This window comes from Epinephelus fuscoguttatus, linkage group LG17 (assembly GCF_011397635.1).
Source record: "Epinephelus fuscoguttatus linkage group LG17, E.fuscoguttatus.final_Chr_v1".
NCBI classification, from domain to species: domain Eukaryota; kingdom Metazoa; phylum Chordata; class Actinopteri; order Perciformes; family Serranidae; genus Epinephelus; species Epinephelus fuscoguttatus.
This window is the reverse complement of record NC_064768.1, coordinates 37,264,627-37,278,400: the sequence shown is the minus strand read 5'-3', so window position 1 is coordinate 37,278,400 and position 13,774 is coordinate 37,264,627. Positions and strand designations below refer to the sequence as shown.

The window sequence follows — 13,774 nt, the reverse complement described above, 5'->3', positions numbered from 1 at the left end:
CTGAACAAAACTGAGTACCATAAACGTCTGTTTGCCACAGAGCTTAGTTTCTATAGTAATCCAAAATTCAATGAAAAAAATCCTTGTTACGCACCCGTCTAGGGGTCGGGAAGTGTAACATAAAACTGAGCTGACACAAGGTAATGCACGACAAAAAAAAGGTGAGTTTATTCACCATCACACAAATATAAACACAGTTTTATAAATAAGGAAGCTTTTCTTCAGGGTGAGCCCAGGCCAAAACAACAAATAAAACAAACTATCTTTCCCAAAATACTAACTAAATCCTACGTGAAAGAAAAGAAACAAAAATACAATTACTAAACCTAACTTCCTAAACTAAACAAAAACAGGAGAAAACAGTTCAACATAAATGGCAGCTCACCCCTACTGCTTAGTGCTACATACAAATATTTACAAGTGACGTGCAGTTGACAAAGAAAAATGCTGTTTAGCGCTGCAACGGGTCGGCTGCAGACAACCGGCTCACCGCTTGTAGCGGCAGGACACAAACAACAATTTAACCATTCAGCTCAAGCTCACCGCTCTCCAGTCAGAAAACACAATAATCAGTTTACTAAGGCACAGGCAGGTTTGGCGTCGGGACGAGGAGGAACGCTGCTGTCAAAACGACCCTCGAATTTTGACAGATGGCCGGGGTTTAAAAAGGCCAAGCCCCCGCGACAGCCAATCAGCAGCAGCCACGACCAGCCAGAACCCACCACTCAGGGAAGGAGACGGGAGCGGCACCTGGCACAGATCCTCAGAAAAGAAGAGGTCTTACTCTCACATAAAAATACAATATACATGCAATAAATGTTACAATATATGGCCGCAGCCTTAACAATCCTAAAGCTCTCTGATGAGGAAACCAGGGCGACACTAACTTCTGCATCAGCCTACAGAAAAACGTCATCCCTGGAGCACTCTATTTTAATATGGGGGTCTATGGGGATTGACACTCTCCTGGAGCCAGCGTCAAGAGGATCCATTAAAGGAACTGCAGTTTTTGGCTTCATTTTTCAGCCCCTGAGGTGCCCCTGCCACTCTTTTACCAGTAAAGGGAGACCAGTAAGGGGCAGATACAGTATGGCTCCTCTTGGTGCTGCTGATGATTGCTACAAGCTGCTAGAGAGATTTCCTCAAAATATGTGTGTCAGAAGTGTAGATGAACAAAGCTGATAGAGCTCTGCACTTCATCTAGTGTCTGTCTTTAATTTCATTTGAATGTGATGCTCCCAGCTTGAAAATATTCTTTACCTCTGAGCTCCGTCTGCAGGAGCTCCTGCGTCCAGAGCGCTGTGGCCTTCTGTTTCCAGGGTGAACGGCTTTTCATAAGCAGATTTAGAGGAAAAAAAATGTGAACAGGAGAAAGATGCTGCCAGTAGATATGAGATACAGACAGCTGTAATCTCCCGCCATGGGCTGCTTAGCTGCTATGGGACTCTGCTGGATCACCGATGCTTCTTATCAGCGCTGGGGGAGGGGCCCGCTCGTATGAAAACTGCTATTATATCTATGATATCATATGCAAATGATGTGGTCACACTAACAGATTGGCTTCATACCAAATGAGATATTCACTTGGTGTAACACTGTCACTTTGAACATGTTGAATAGACTGGAAAAGATGGAAAGATGGACCAAAAGAACAAATAAATAAAAAGGAAGTCCTCAGATGACACGTGCTAATGTCAGACTGGTTCGTCTGTTATTTTGACAGAGGATAGTTAAAGCACTAGCTAATGATTGTTTTTCACATCTCCTTTTTTTCATGCAAATATACAAAGGAACACATGAAAGGAAAAAGGAGAGACAGATCTGCAAGCAGTCGTCTCTTTCCAACACCCTGCTTTCGCTCCCTGCTCGACACCAGCAGCTCCGTCAGGGCTGGTGCTATGCGCAAAGGGGCCCTCTGCTCGTAAAGCACAGATTTATGGGGGAAATTAACATATCATTAACATACCACAGGCACTCTTAAAAGAAGGTTATTTATAATTAGGTGACATCAGAGACACTGGCTTGCACGGTGCTGGAGAGGGAGAAGGGGAAGAGGAAGTTGCCGCCATTGGAGAGGCCCTGGAGAAGACTTTTTTTCCTTTTTTTTGTTGAAAGGGAGAAACTGGGACGCCAAACCTGTTGTTTCCTTTGTGTAATGTGTTGGGAGACATTTGGGGTTTTTGCTGTCCTATTTCTCGCCATCAATAACATTATACTGGCCTGCTTCTGTCGGGCCTGAATGGCCTGTGCAACCCCTCACTGTTTACATGGTTCATACTGCAGTCTAAATGAACTGGGCTTCTTCAGGCAGAGCTGGAGAGGAGCGAGTAACATTTGCTCTGCTTTCAGGGGTTTGAGTACGTAACTAAACAACAATACATGGCGTATATCCTCACCTGGTTAAAGCTAAAATCTGTAACTTTCTACATGTTCACGCCCTCTGTAGTGGCCAGTGTTGTGCAAGTTACTAAAATTAGTAATAAGTTAGTTACTTCTCTCAAAAGTTATTAAATCACCACACTTAAAAGTAACTTTTGCTTCTGATTGCTATGAATGCACAAATAGCTATATTGTTTTAGTGTAGCTGTGGCTCAGTGTGGGACAATAAAACTGTCAGACTTTATCTGTGACTGTCTCCATTGCCATTCTGATGAAAACTAAGTAGTGGAACTGTTTCTCAGACAATTGACAGTAATTTGTTATCTTGATGGGCCTAATAAAATAAAAGTGACCTCAACAGTAATTTACATCCTGCACATAGACTACAACAAACCACTATGGAGATATGTGGTTCTTGATCTTGAGGAGGCAAAACTTAAGTTCATATTTCCAAGAAAGCAAGCTCAAGAGCCTGGAATGTCAGTTACTGTGTACACAGTGACAGTCAGATGCTGATTGATGGATTTATGCCATTCATTGCGTTGCCGGAAGGTCTCAGATGTAGAGCGGGTCGTCCTCTAATTTGAAGATTGGCAGTTCAATCCCCAGCTCAGCCAGTCCACATCTTGAACTGTCGTCGGGCAAGATACTGAACCCCAAATTGTACCCGGTGGCTGTTCCATCAGTGTGTGAGAGAATGTGAATGGTTGCTGAGTAGCAAGTGGCATCCTGTATGGTAGCCTCGGCCACCAGTGTGTGAATGTGTGTGTGAATGTGTGAATGTGACAGGTGAGTGGTCAAAAGTCTAGAACGTTGCCATACAAATGCAAACCATCTTGTACATTGGTGAAACAAAACAACCACTAAACAAACGCATGGCCCAACACAGAAGTGCTAACTCGTCAGGGCAAGACTCAGCTGTCTATTTACACCTCAAGGAGAAAGTACACTCCTTCGAAGACAGCAATGTGCACATTTTGGACAGGGAAGACAGACATCTCTCAATAGGGGAGGAGGTCTGCGACACCACCTATCCCCCACCTATAGTGCTGTCCTTTCATGCCCAGGAGATTTAACAGCTTAACCTCAAAAAACAATGGTCGTTCACAAATGGCCTCATGTGACTCTAACGACTCCAACGACCACCGTTGCAGCAGGAGTTTCAGCGACCGTTGTTGACACACCATTGGAGCACTAACGAACCAGTGACATCATTGGCCTTGTGAAGACCTCCCCAGAGGTGAAATACCTGGGTTGTTTCCACTCCAGTTTGTCAGACTAGTTCCAGCCTAGTCAGACAAGCATGAACTGATGAAGCGTCTTGGATAAGAGGTGAAACATCTTCTAAGACAAAACTGAGTCCAGTTGCGTTCGATTCAGTTGCCTTGAGAAAACCATCTAAATGTGCACAGTGCAACTCCAGCGTTCAGAGTAACGTTGTTGTTAAGAGCTTACATAAACCTTACATGCAATAGCCCACCTTCCACCTTCTCCTCCTGTCTCTCTGTCAGTCGTTCTCCCAAATATAAACACACTGAGCACAACTCACCTGAACTATGTGTTACTACGGGTGATGTGACATCAGAACTAGGAAAAAAATTGTGGATTGGTTTTGTTTTCTGCTATGATTAAGACAAAAGTAACAAGTAATGATCCTGTTTAAATGTCAGTAGTTTTAGTTGGGTTATTTAATTCGAAACATGAATTAGTTGCACTACCAGCACTTGTGGTGGCAACGGGTGATAAGATTTTTTTTAGAGTTGTTGTCAGCCACTGAAATACTTGGTATTTTCTCCAGCTAGTGAACTGAGACACCACTGTGTTTGTGTTACTCAGTGCAAAGCATTCAAGTAAAGGCGTCATTGAAATGTAAGTCTCATGTAGCAGCTGTTTCGAACAGACTTTATTGGCAGCGTCAGTCACAACACGCCTGACCTAACAAATTGATCGACATCTTGCAATTGACATCAGAATGGATGGATCTGTTTATTAATGAAGACAGCGTTTTGAAATATGACCACCACAGATCAGCTCTAAAAAAAAAACAAAAAACTAACTAACACATACAGCTGATCTGAAGTACCATTATAATACAGTACATGTAATCTCGTTTGTCTGTGTTACATTTTCTGCCAAGCCAGCAGCGTGGCTCCATGTTGGTCAGACAGTTTACCACTTTGGTTCAGACGGAAATAACTCAGCAACTGTTGGGTGAATTGTCATGAAAACTTTTACAGACATGTGTAGTCATCAGTGGAAGTACCTGAACAACTTTGGTGATCCTCTGACTTCTTAAGCATCCCATTGAGGTTGATTGTGATTCATTTACAATCAAAAATATCGTCACTGGTTAATGAGCAGATACCTGAAGTAGCTGTACTTTGTGTTTAGTACTTTGTGTATAAGCACGCTAACATACTAAACTAAAAAGGTGTACATAGTAAACATTACCACACTAAACATATCTGTGTCAACAACAATGTGACCGTGATGTGACTGTGAAAGTTAACTGAACCAGCCAAGTGTTTTGTCTAAACCTAACAACACATGCGATAAAATGTGCAGTCGACAGCCATGCTTGTGGCTCTGTGAGGCTGCAATATTCATAGCAAAGGGAACCGAAATATTTAATGGCTAAACCAAAGTACTGGGCAAAATTTGACCAGTGATGGTGCTCGATACGAAAGCATGGGATCACCAAAGTTCACTGCGCATGTGTTCACCAAATTGCACGGTAATCCATTCAACAGTCAATCTTCAGGAAAAAAGTCAGGGGATCAACAGAGGAATTATGATTCATCCCCTGAGGGACAGGAATGTCTGTACCAAAATCTGTGTCAATCCATGTTGTAGATGAAGAGATCGTTCACTGATGAAGTGAGCATTTTGACTGAAGGACAGGTCAGAAGGGTCAATCCTTGAGTCACCATGGGTATCCGTACCAAATCATGTTTCTTTAATACATACTAGACAAGGAAGTTAATATGAATGCTTGTAGGAGGCAGGGTTGCATGGATGCCATCTAAAAGTGTTTATTATTATCCTTTTCAAGGTGATAATCCTTTAGAGCTTTACTTTTAATTAGTCTCTCTGGTGCAGTGTGTTGATTGCTGTGGTCTTTCGCACTTTACTTGCCAGGAATCACCTGCCAGTCAAGTGAAGAGTGTCGAGTATTTTGATTTCTTTTTGTCTTGGACTTTCTGTTTCTGTATTCTGTTGTGTACTGCTGTTGACAATTAAATCAGATTTGTCATTTGTTTAAGGTCTAAACCAGTGGTTCTCAACCTTTTTCTGTATCAAGGACCTCAAGATTGATACATCGTAGATCACCGACACCCATTTGATAAGATTTAGCTTCAGGGACCTTCATCTGAAATGATAATGGTTGTTAGATACAATCAGGCTGTACTCATGCACTGTTGATGTATACCTGAGAAAAGTTATGCACCATAATCATCTATAACCCACGTAATCATGACCCAGTACTTTGTGTATAACCCATGTAATTACCTGCAAAAAGCCTGCAATCACTTGACAAATGCACTGACAGGAGCAGAAAAATAAGTAGTCTGCATAGGTAAGTAGACTACTTGGGCGGTGAATATGGGGCGATTAATGACTCCCAAACACCCCAAGAAGTGTTCTGAAACGTGTGAAGGCAAGTGTACTTTGAGTTATTTTCAGGTTCGTGTTTCAGTGTGTTTCTTTTCCTTAACCTAACCTGCATAACTTTACAACAGTATGTAGTTTTTTATTACATATGTAACGTCATTCATGGGATGCTCATTTGTTAGATATAGGAATTGTTGCATGTGCATTTTTGTGTGATATCTTACAAACCACTGTATGAGGATACATTGCTGTTATGACCAGAATTATATTGTTGCCAACTAAAGTGGAGGAGATAAACACATTGGGCTCAAATCCATGATGAATTTAACAATTAAAATAAAGTACTCCCCATCTTTCTGGGAGCCCCTTGGAAATCCCTCAAGGACCACTGTGGGTCCCGTGGCACAAAAGGTTGAGAACCATTAGTTTAGACCGCTGGTTCTCAACCTTTTCCCTTTGAAGGACCCCTAAATTGGTACACATTAGGTCCGGGACCCCAGTTGGAATTTTGCGTCAAGGGCTTCCATTCAAAAAGATTATGGTTGTTACCTATGGTTGTTTTTCAGCAACTTAACACCTTCTTGGAGCAAAACAATTCCTTTGATGCCTTTCAGGCTGGATTTCGAGCACATCACAGCACTGAGACTGCACTTGTAAAAGTTTTAAATGACATTCATCTGAGCAGTGATGCATCAAAGATTTCGGTTCTGGTATTACTGGACCTCAGTGCTGCATTCGACACAGTTGACCATAACATACTGCTCGACAGACTAGAAAAGTTTGTGGGACTTTCTGGCACTGTGCTAAATTGGTTTAAATCTTATTTACAAGACAGGGATTTCTTTGTGTCACTTGGCAATTATGAATCTGTGCGAACAAAAATTACATGTGGAGTTCCTCAGAGGTCCATTCTTGGGCCTCTTCTGTTCAACATCTATATGCTCCCTCTTGCTCAGATTATGGAATATCATAACATCTCCTACCATACTTATGCAGATGACACACAACTTTACATAACAGTGTCACCAGATGACTACAGTCCCCTATATCTATTAAATAAGTGCATTGACGAAATCAATACGTGGATGTGCCAGAATTTTCTACAACTAAACACAGAAAAAACTGAGATAGTTGTTTTTGGCCCCAAAGAACAAAGATCAATAGTCAGTGCTCACCTTGACGCCATGACACTAAAACCTACAAATCAAGCCAGAAATCTTGGTGTAGTTCTGGACTCAGACCTAAATTTCAATAGTCACATTAAGACAATTACTAAATCAGCCTACTACCACCTTAAAAACATAGCAAGAATAAAAGAATTTCTGTCTAAACAAGATACAGAAAAACTTGTTCATGCTTTCATTTTCAGCAGGCTGGACTATTGTAACAGTGTCTTCACAGGCCTGAGTAAAAAATCAATCAGACAACTGCAGCTCGTCCAGAACGCTGCTGCCAGAGTCCTCACCAAAACCAAGACGAGTGGAGCACATTACACCAGTGCTTAAATCACTGCACTGGCTTCCTGTGTGTCAAAGGATAGACTTTAAAATCTTGTTACTTGTCTATAAAGCACTAAATGGTCTCGGGCCTAAATGCATGTCTGATATACTTGTACGTTATGAAGCATCCAGACCCCTCAGGTCATCTGGAACAGGTTTACTCAGTGTTCCCAGGATCAAAACCAAACAAGGTGAAGCAGCCTGTAGTTTCTATGCTCCCCACCTGTGGAACAAACTTCCAGAATATCTGAGGTCGGCTGAAACTGTCAACTCATTTAAATCAGGGCTTAAAACATTACGATTTACTGCAGCTTACCAGTGAACTAGATATGTAACTTATTGTTAGGATAATCTGTAGCTATTGTTTTTATATTTGTCTGCTGTTGCTTTTGCTTTATGTTTGCTTTTTAAATGCATTTTCTGCACTGTTTTTCTTGCTTTTAGCTTTTGTTTTTAATGATCTATTGTTCCTTTCATTTTTTATCTTAACGTATTTCTCTTATAAAGCACATTGAATTGCCTTGTGTATGAATGGTGCTATATAAATAAAATTGCCTTGCCTTGCCTATGAAAAGTTATGTACTACAATCATCCGTAACCCACGTAATAATGACCCAGTAAGTTGTGTATAACCCATGTAATTACCTGCGAAAAGCCTGCAATCACTTGACAAATGCACTGATGGGAGTAAAGACAGAAGTAGTCTAAGGTAAGCAATTTGGGGCAGTGGATGCAAGATGGTATTCTAAACTGTGTGAAACCAAGTGTACTTTGAGCTATTTCAAGGTATGCTGTCGACATGTTTCTTTTCCTTAACCTCTACTTGCCTAAACCCAACCTGCATAACTTTACAAAAGTGCATTGCTTTTCTTTACATATGTAACTTAACATTACATATGTGACATCATTCATGGGATGCTCATTTGTTAGATATATGAGTCGTTACGTGTGCATTTTTATACCATGCACACCACTGTATGAGGATACACTGATATTAAGACCAGAATTCTATTGTTGCCAACTACAGTTGAGGTGATAAGCTTAGATGAAATTTAATCTATAATCAGAACAGTCACTCTTATGACTCTTACACATGTTGGGCTCACTTCCATGGTGAATTTAACAGTGAAAATGAAATATTCCCCAATTTTCTGGGAACCTCTTGGAAATTCCTCAAGGACCCTTGGGGCCCCTTGCTTTGTTGACCTCCATCTACAGCTGCATCCATCCATCCATTTTCTAACCGCTTATCCTCTTGGGGCTCGCGGAGGGGCTGGAGCCTATCTGACATTGGGCAAGAGGCAGGGTACACCCTGGACATGTCACCAGACTATCGCAGGGCTGACACATAGAGACAGACAACCATTCACACTCACATTCACACCTACGACAATTTAGAGCCACCAATTGACCTATGGCTAAGCCACGCCCCCTCCACTCACTCAGACAAACTATCAACATTCAGTGCCCGGCGCTATGGCAGGTGTCACAGTACACGGCATTTCACAGGAGGCAATTGATGATTTTTGGGGACATAACGATCAGATGTCATTGAGAAGTAACCAAAAGGGCCTAAACTACACATTGGAGGGATATATTCATCATTTTATTGTTGAGAAGCTCGATGAAAAGCTTAAATTACAAGCCAAAATTTACAGGTCACAGTGTACGCTTGTGAACCGCATCTGGTTGCCGTCACCATCAAAGACAACAAGTTAAAGTGCCACTGAAGTTAAGGTTTTTGGCTCAGAATATGAGAAAAGGATAACGGCCTTTTTACCATCTTTACCAAGAGTGTCTCTCCGTTAGTTTGGTGCTACAGTATTTACACTGAATCATTCAGCATAACGTTTGCCAACCTTTGTTATCTCTGCCATTACAGATAAGTTAATGAAGCTAAGCTCCAGAAGTTAACGTTAGCTTAACTAGAGCCCTTTGGACAACAGCTAACAATGATGTACCATCACCAAAGTACAAAACTAGAACAAAATAGGCTAATGAACTCCCAGCAAACAAGGTGACATGATGAACAACGCAGCTAGGAGCTAACGTTAGGCTAACTTTAGCTAACGTTAGCTAGAGATGTTAAAGATAACTTTATATTTCTTTCCAGCAAAGTGACAATATGTTGCCTCAAACACAATGTTGACTTACCTTAGAACAGATGTAGACATCATTGTTAATCTTATTCACGTTGAGTTGATGTTGTGGTCTAACGTTACCACACAACTTTATCCAAAGGAGACACTTTTCTCGCTTGAGATGTGGTTTAAAGTGTAAAAATACACCTGGTCGCCCAGCCTCTCAGGATACCTTGTGTCAGAGTTGCATGTACCCCATGCACACCGTTTGACCATTTTTGAGTGTATGGGAATGGCTATATGGACTGTGATTGGCTCATCGCGTTTGAGGGCGGGGCTTAGCCATAGGTCAGTTATCCTGCATGTCTTTGGGAGCGGCTGTAGAGCAGGTCATCCACCAATCGAAAGGTCAGCGGTTCGATCCCGGGCTCCTCCAGGCTGCATGTTGAAGTATCCTTGAGCAAGATACTGAACCCCAAATTGCTCCCGATGGCTGTTCCATTGGTGTGTGAGTGTGTTAAAACTGAGTAGCAGGTGGTACCTTGTATGGTAGCCTCGGCTGCCAGAATGAATGTGTGTGTGAATGGGTGAATGTGACTCGTAGTATAAAAAGCAGTGGTCACTAGATGACTAGCAAGGCGCTATACAAATGCAGGTCCATTTACTGTGGGAGGAAGCTGGAGTACCCAGAGAAAACTCACGCTGACACAGGGAGAACATGCAAACTCCACACAGAAGGGCTCCCTCCTGGGATCAAACCTTGCTGTGAGGTGACAGTGCTAACCACCCTGTTACAGCTGCGATTAATTTGTAGATTACTTTCTTGATTCGTTGTTTATAAAGAGTCAGAAAATGATGAAAATGTTGATGAGTATATCCCAAAGCCCAGGACGACGTTCTTAAATGTCTTGTTTTGTCCACAAATCAAAGACATTCAGTTTACTGTCATGGAGGAATAAAGACACCAGAGAACATTCACAATTGTAGATCGTTGTGGCTCTACCTCCATCTTACAAGATTTTAATTGTTAAGTATGGTTACAACCAGAACTCAATAGTTTCAACTACAGTTGAGGAGGAACTGTGGAGGAAGTAAAATCTACGATCAGAATACTCATTCTTGGCGGGTCCATGTCGTTGGTCCGACAGCCCATTGGTCCGACATCCCATCAGTCCGACGGTCCGCGGTGCTGAACGGCTCCCGGCGGGCATATTTCTGCCTTGATGGTGCGCCGCGACCGGCTCTGGATCAGCTGGGAAAGGCTTGAGGCGAAGCAGGCTCACGGCTTATGTGTTTGTCACTTTCTTTTTCATTTTGACCCACACCATGATCTTTTCCTGACCCTAACCAAGTGGTTTTTGTGCCTAAACCTAACCAGACCTTAACCACAGGGCATCATGATGATTTTGGAACAGACTTCGGAACAATGGGCTGTCGAACCAATGGGCTGTCGGACCAATGGACTGTCGGACCAATGGACTGTCGGACCAGTGGGCAGTTCCCTTCTTGGCACTCTTGCTTTTCTTTTTCTTTATAGTGTATTCTTGCTTCCTAAAGCTGCTGAATTCATTTTAACAGAGCCGCAGTGATTGCACAGATGAGATAAAATGCATGAAGCGGAGGAGATATTATGATCAAGTGCATGCAAGCACGTACTTCATCTGTACATTTGTTATGAGGACAAGCAGCTGTGTGAGGACAAAAGCAATCGCTTAAAAGTGACAGCCGCGGTGGAAGAGATTGTAGGGATTGCCTGTTCGCAGACATATACATTTACAAGAACCCACATAAATATTTTCTGTCTGTCTTTTTGTAACTCTCCCGCACCGAGGCATCAGACCTCATTATGCAACAGTTATGGAAAAACTCCCCGCAGTAAATCCTGCTGAAATACAGAAAAAATAAGATAAATGTTGCTGACTGTGACAGCTAACTCGCGCCCGTTCCCTCGACAGATATATGATACCAAAGTGTTTTTTTTGTCCCATCAGGAGGAAGAGCTACGGCAGAGCGGCGAGGCCAAATATCACCACCTGAACGAAGACCTGCACGTCCTCATCGAGGTGTTCGCCCCGCCAGCTGAGGCCTACGCCAGGATGGGTCATGCTCTGGAGGAGATCAAGAAGTTTCTCATACCAGTACGTTCCCTTCCTTCCTCACATACACACACTTTCTGCTCCTGGATTTCTTTCCAGGAGCTCTTTGTGCCCGGGCTGACTCATTTTCAGCCTGTCCACAGTGAAGAAAGAAACAGAAGAGACAACTTTCCCTTGCACTCTTTGTCTGTTACTTGCACTGTAATTCTGTCAGGGCAGGAGTGTGTGTGTGCTGATTCGATGTGTGTGATCCTGAGTGGGAAGTCGTGGGTATAACAGGAATAAAAGAGCGCAGGAGGGGATCTCTGCGCGGGCCAACCTCTCCTTGGCAGCAGCATGCAGCATGGAGCTTATTTACTCTTCCTCCATTCATTATGGATGATCTCTCCAATGCTCAGAGCTATGATGATTTACATCTCATCATTAATTATCAGCAGACCCCTCCCCCATCCCTCCTCCATGTTGCCTCTCTCTGCTGTTGCCATGAAACATATTTATCGATAGAGCGGACACATGACAATCATATCAGTCACTTTATGATTAAAGACCTATTTCCATGTTAATTATGTGTTTTAATTTAGTGGCAAAAACAACTGTGTGAGAAGATAAAGGCAAACGGGGTGCTAAGGATTTATCAACGGGAGATCTGAAATGTTTTGCTGCCTCAGGAACAGCGGTCACGGCAGTACTGTAAAGTACATTAATTAGATATTCCCGGGGCTGTAGCCCTGGAGATAAAGGACGAAATTTAATACAGTGTAATTGAAAGCTAGTCTATTGCTGTCTGTGTTTGTGTGTGTGTGTGAACACGCTGCCTCTCTGTGTGCAGGATTACAATGATGAGATCAGACAGGCCCAGCTGCAGGAGCTCACATACCTGAACGGTGGCTCGGAGGATGCCAAGGTGCCATCGGTGAGGGGCAAGTCAGCCGCCCGTGGAAGAGGGACACCTGTTCCAGGGCCTCCTAGGTAACCTGCCTCCAAATGTGTGTGTGTACGTGTGTGGGCAAGTTGTGTACATGTGCACTTTAGTTCAGCTAGGGAATGGGTATTATTTACAGTTAAGGAGCTACTGGAAAGCAGAGTTTTTTATGGATTCGTTCAGTATCCTGTTGCTTTCTCAGAGTTAATGGCGTCATTTAGAGTTACAGCACATTTACGACCGCCTCTGTCTGCTCCACTAATACCAGAGATGTTTAGTCTTTTTGTGCTGTTTTTTAAAAGATACGGATGTCACTTTTTTTTACCTTATTTCTTGACAGAGACTTCCAGTTTCTCTCTGTGTGCCCAAACAATTTGGGCCAAATTTGAATTTGCAGTTGCGATGTGTATTATATTGTCGAAATAATATTTTTATCTAACCAATCGATCGTTCATGTTGCAACCAGCAGCACGGACAAGACCCTGACGACAGAGCCAGTTTCACTTGATGGCCAACATGTTAAAACTGTGGAAAACTTTAAATACCTCGATACAGGTCTGGACTCCCAGGTGAGCTTCTCTGGACATACTGAGTATATTCTCAAGAGATGCTCACAGCGACTCTATCTTCTTAGGAAATGTAGTGGCCTCAGTATTTGTCAGCAGGTTTTACAATTAGTACACAAATCTATGGCTGAGAGTGTTTTAACTTTTCACCTCCCTGCCTGGTACGGTCATCTTAACTGTACATCCAAGAATAAACTCTCTAGGACTGTGACAATTGCAAGGACGAGACAGAAAGCGAAGAGTATCTTGGCAGATAGCTCTCACCCTCTCTTTAGCCAGTTTGGGCTCTTGGGCTCAAGGAGGCGCAACAGAGTTCCTCAGGCAACTAAAAACGTATCTAAGAAGTCCATCATCACAAGTATCATCATCCGTATCCTTAACTCAACAAAGTGACTGATGAGTTTTAAATCACAGACAGACAATGAGCTGATTTAGTGTGTTAAAGGGATAGTGCACCCAAAAATGAAAATTCAGCCATTATCTACTCACCCATATGCCGAGGCAGGCTCAGGTGAAGTTGAAGAAATTGAAATTGAAACCACAAAATATCTCCATACTGCTCGTCCATAGTGATCCAAGTGTCCTGAAGCCCCTGGGGCGCCGTCAGCCTCCATTAGGT

The 13,774-nt window shown here is 42.7% G+C and overlaps 2 protein-coding genes across 3 annotated transcripts in view; one reads left to right on the top strand and one right to left on the bottom strand.

Moving 5' to 3' along the window:
• fam135b (family with sequence similarity 135 member B) overlaps positions 1-13,774 on the bottom strand; it is a 675,785-nt gene that overhangs the window by 340,177 nt on the left and 321,834 nt on the right. The gene's annotated exons all lie outside the window — the stretch shown is intronic.
• The window catches only part of khdrbs3 (KH domain containing, RNA binding, signal transduction associated 3), a 176,240-nt gene that overhangs the window by 98,072 nt on the left and 64,394 nt on the right, over positions 1-13,774 (top strand). For both annotated transcript variants that reach the window (XR_007451470.1, XM_049602111.1), the window contains exons 4-5: positions 11,563-11,709; positions 12,497-12,636. Coding sequence is in view for 1 of the 2 variants with exons in the window: in XM_049602111.1 (XP_049458068.1) it covers positions 11,563-11,709; positions 12,497-12,636 (287 nt within the window). In the remaining variant the exon portion in view is untranslated. The remainder of the gene's footprint in view (positions 1-11,562; positions 11,710-12,496; positions 12,637-13,774) is intronic.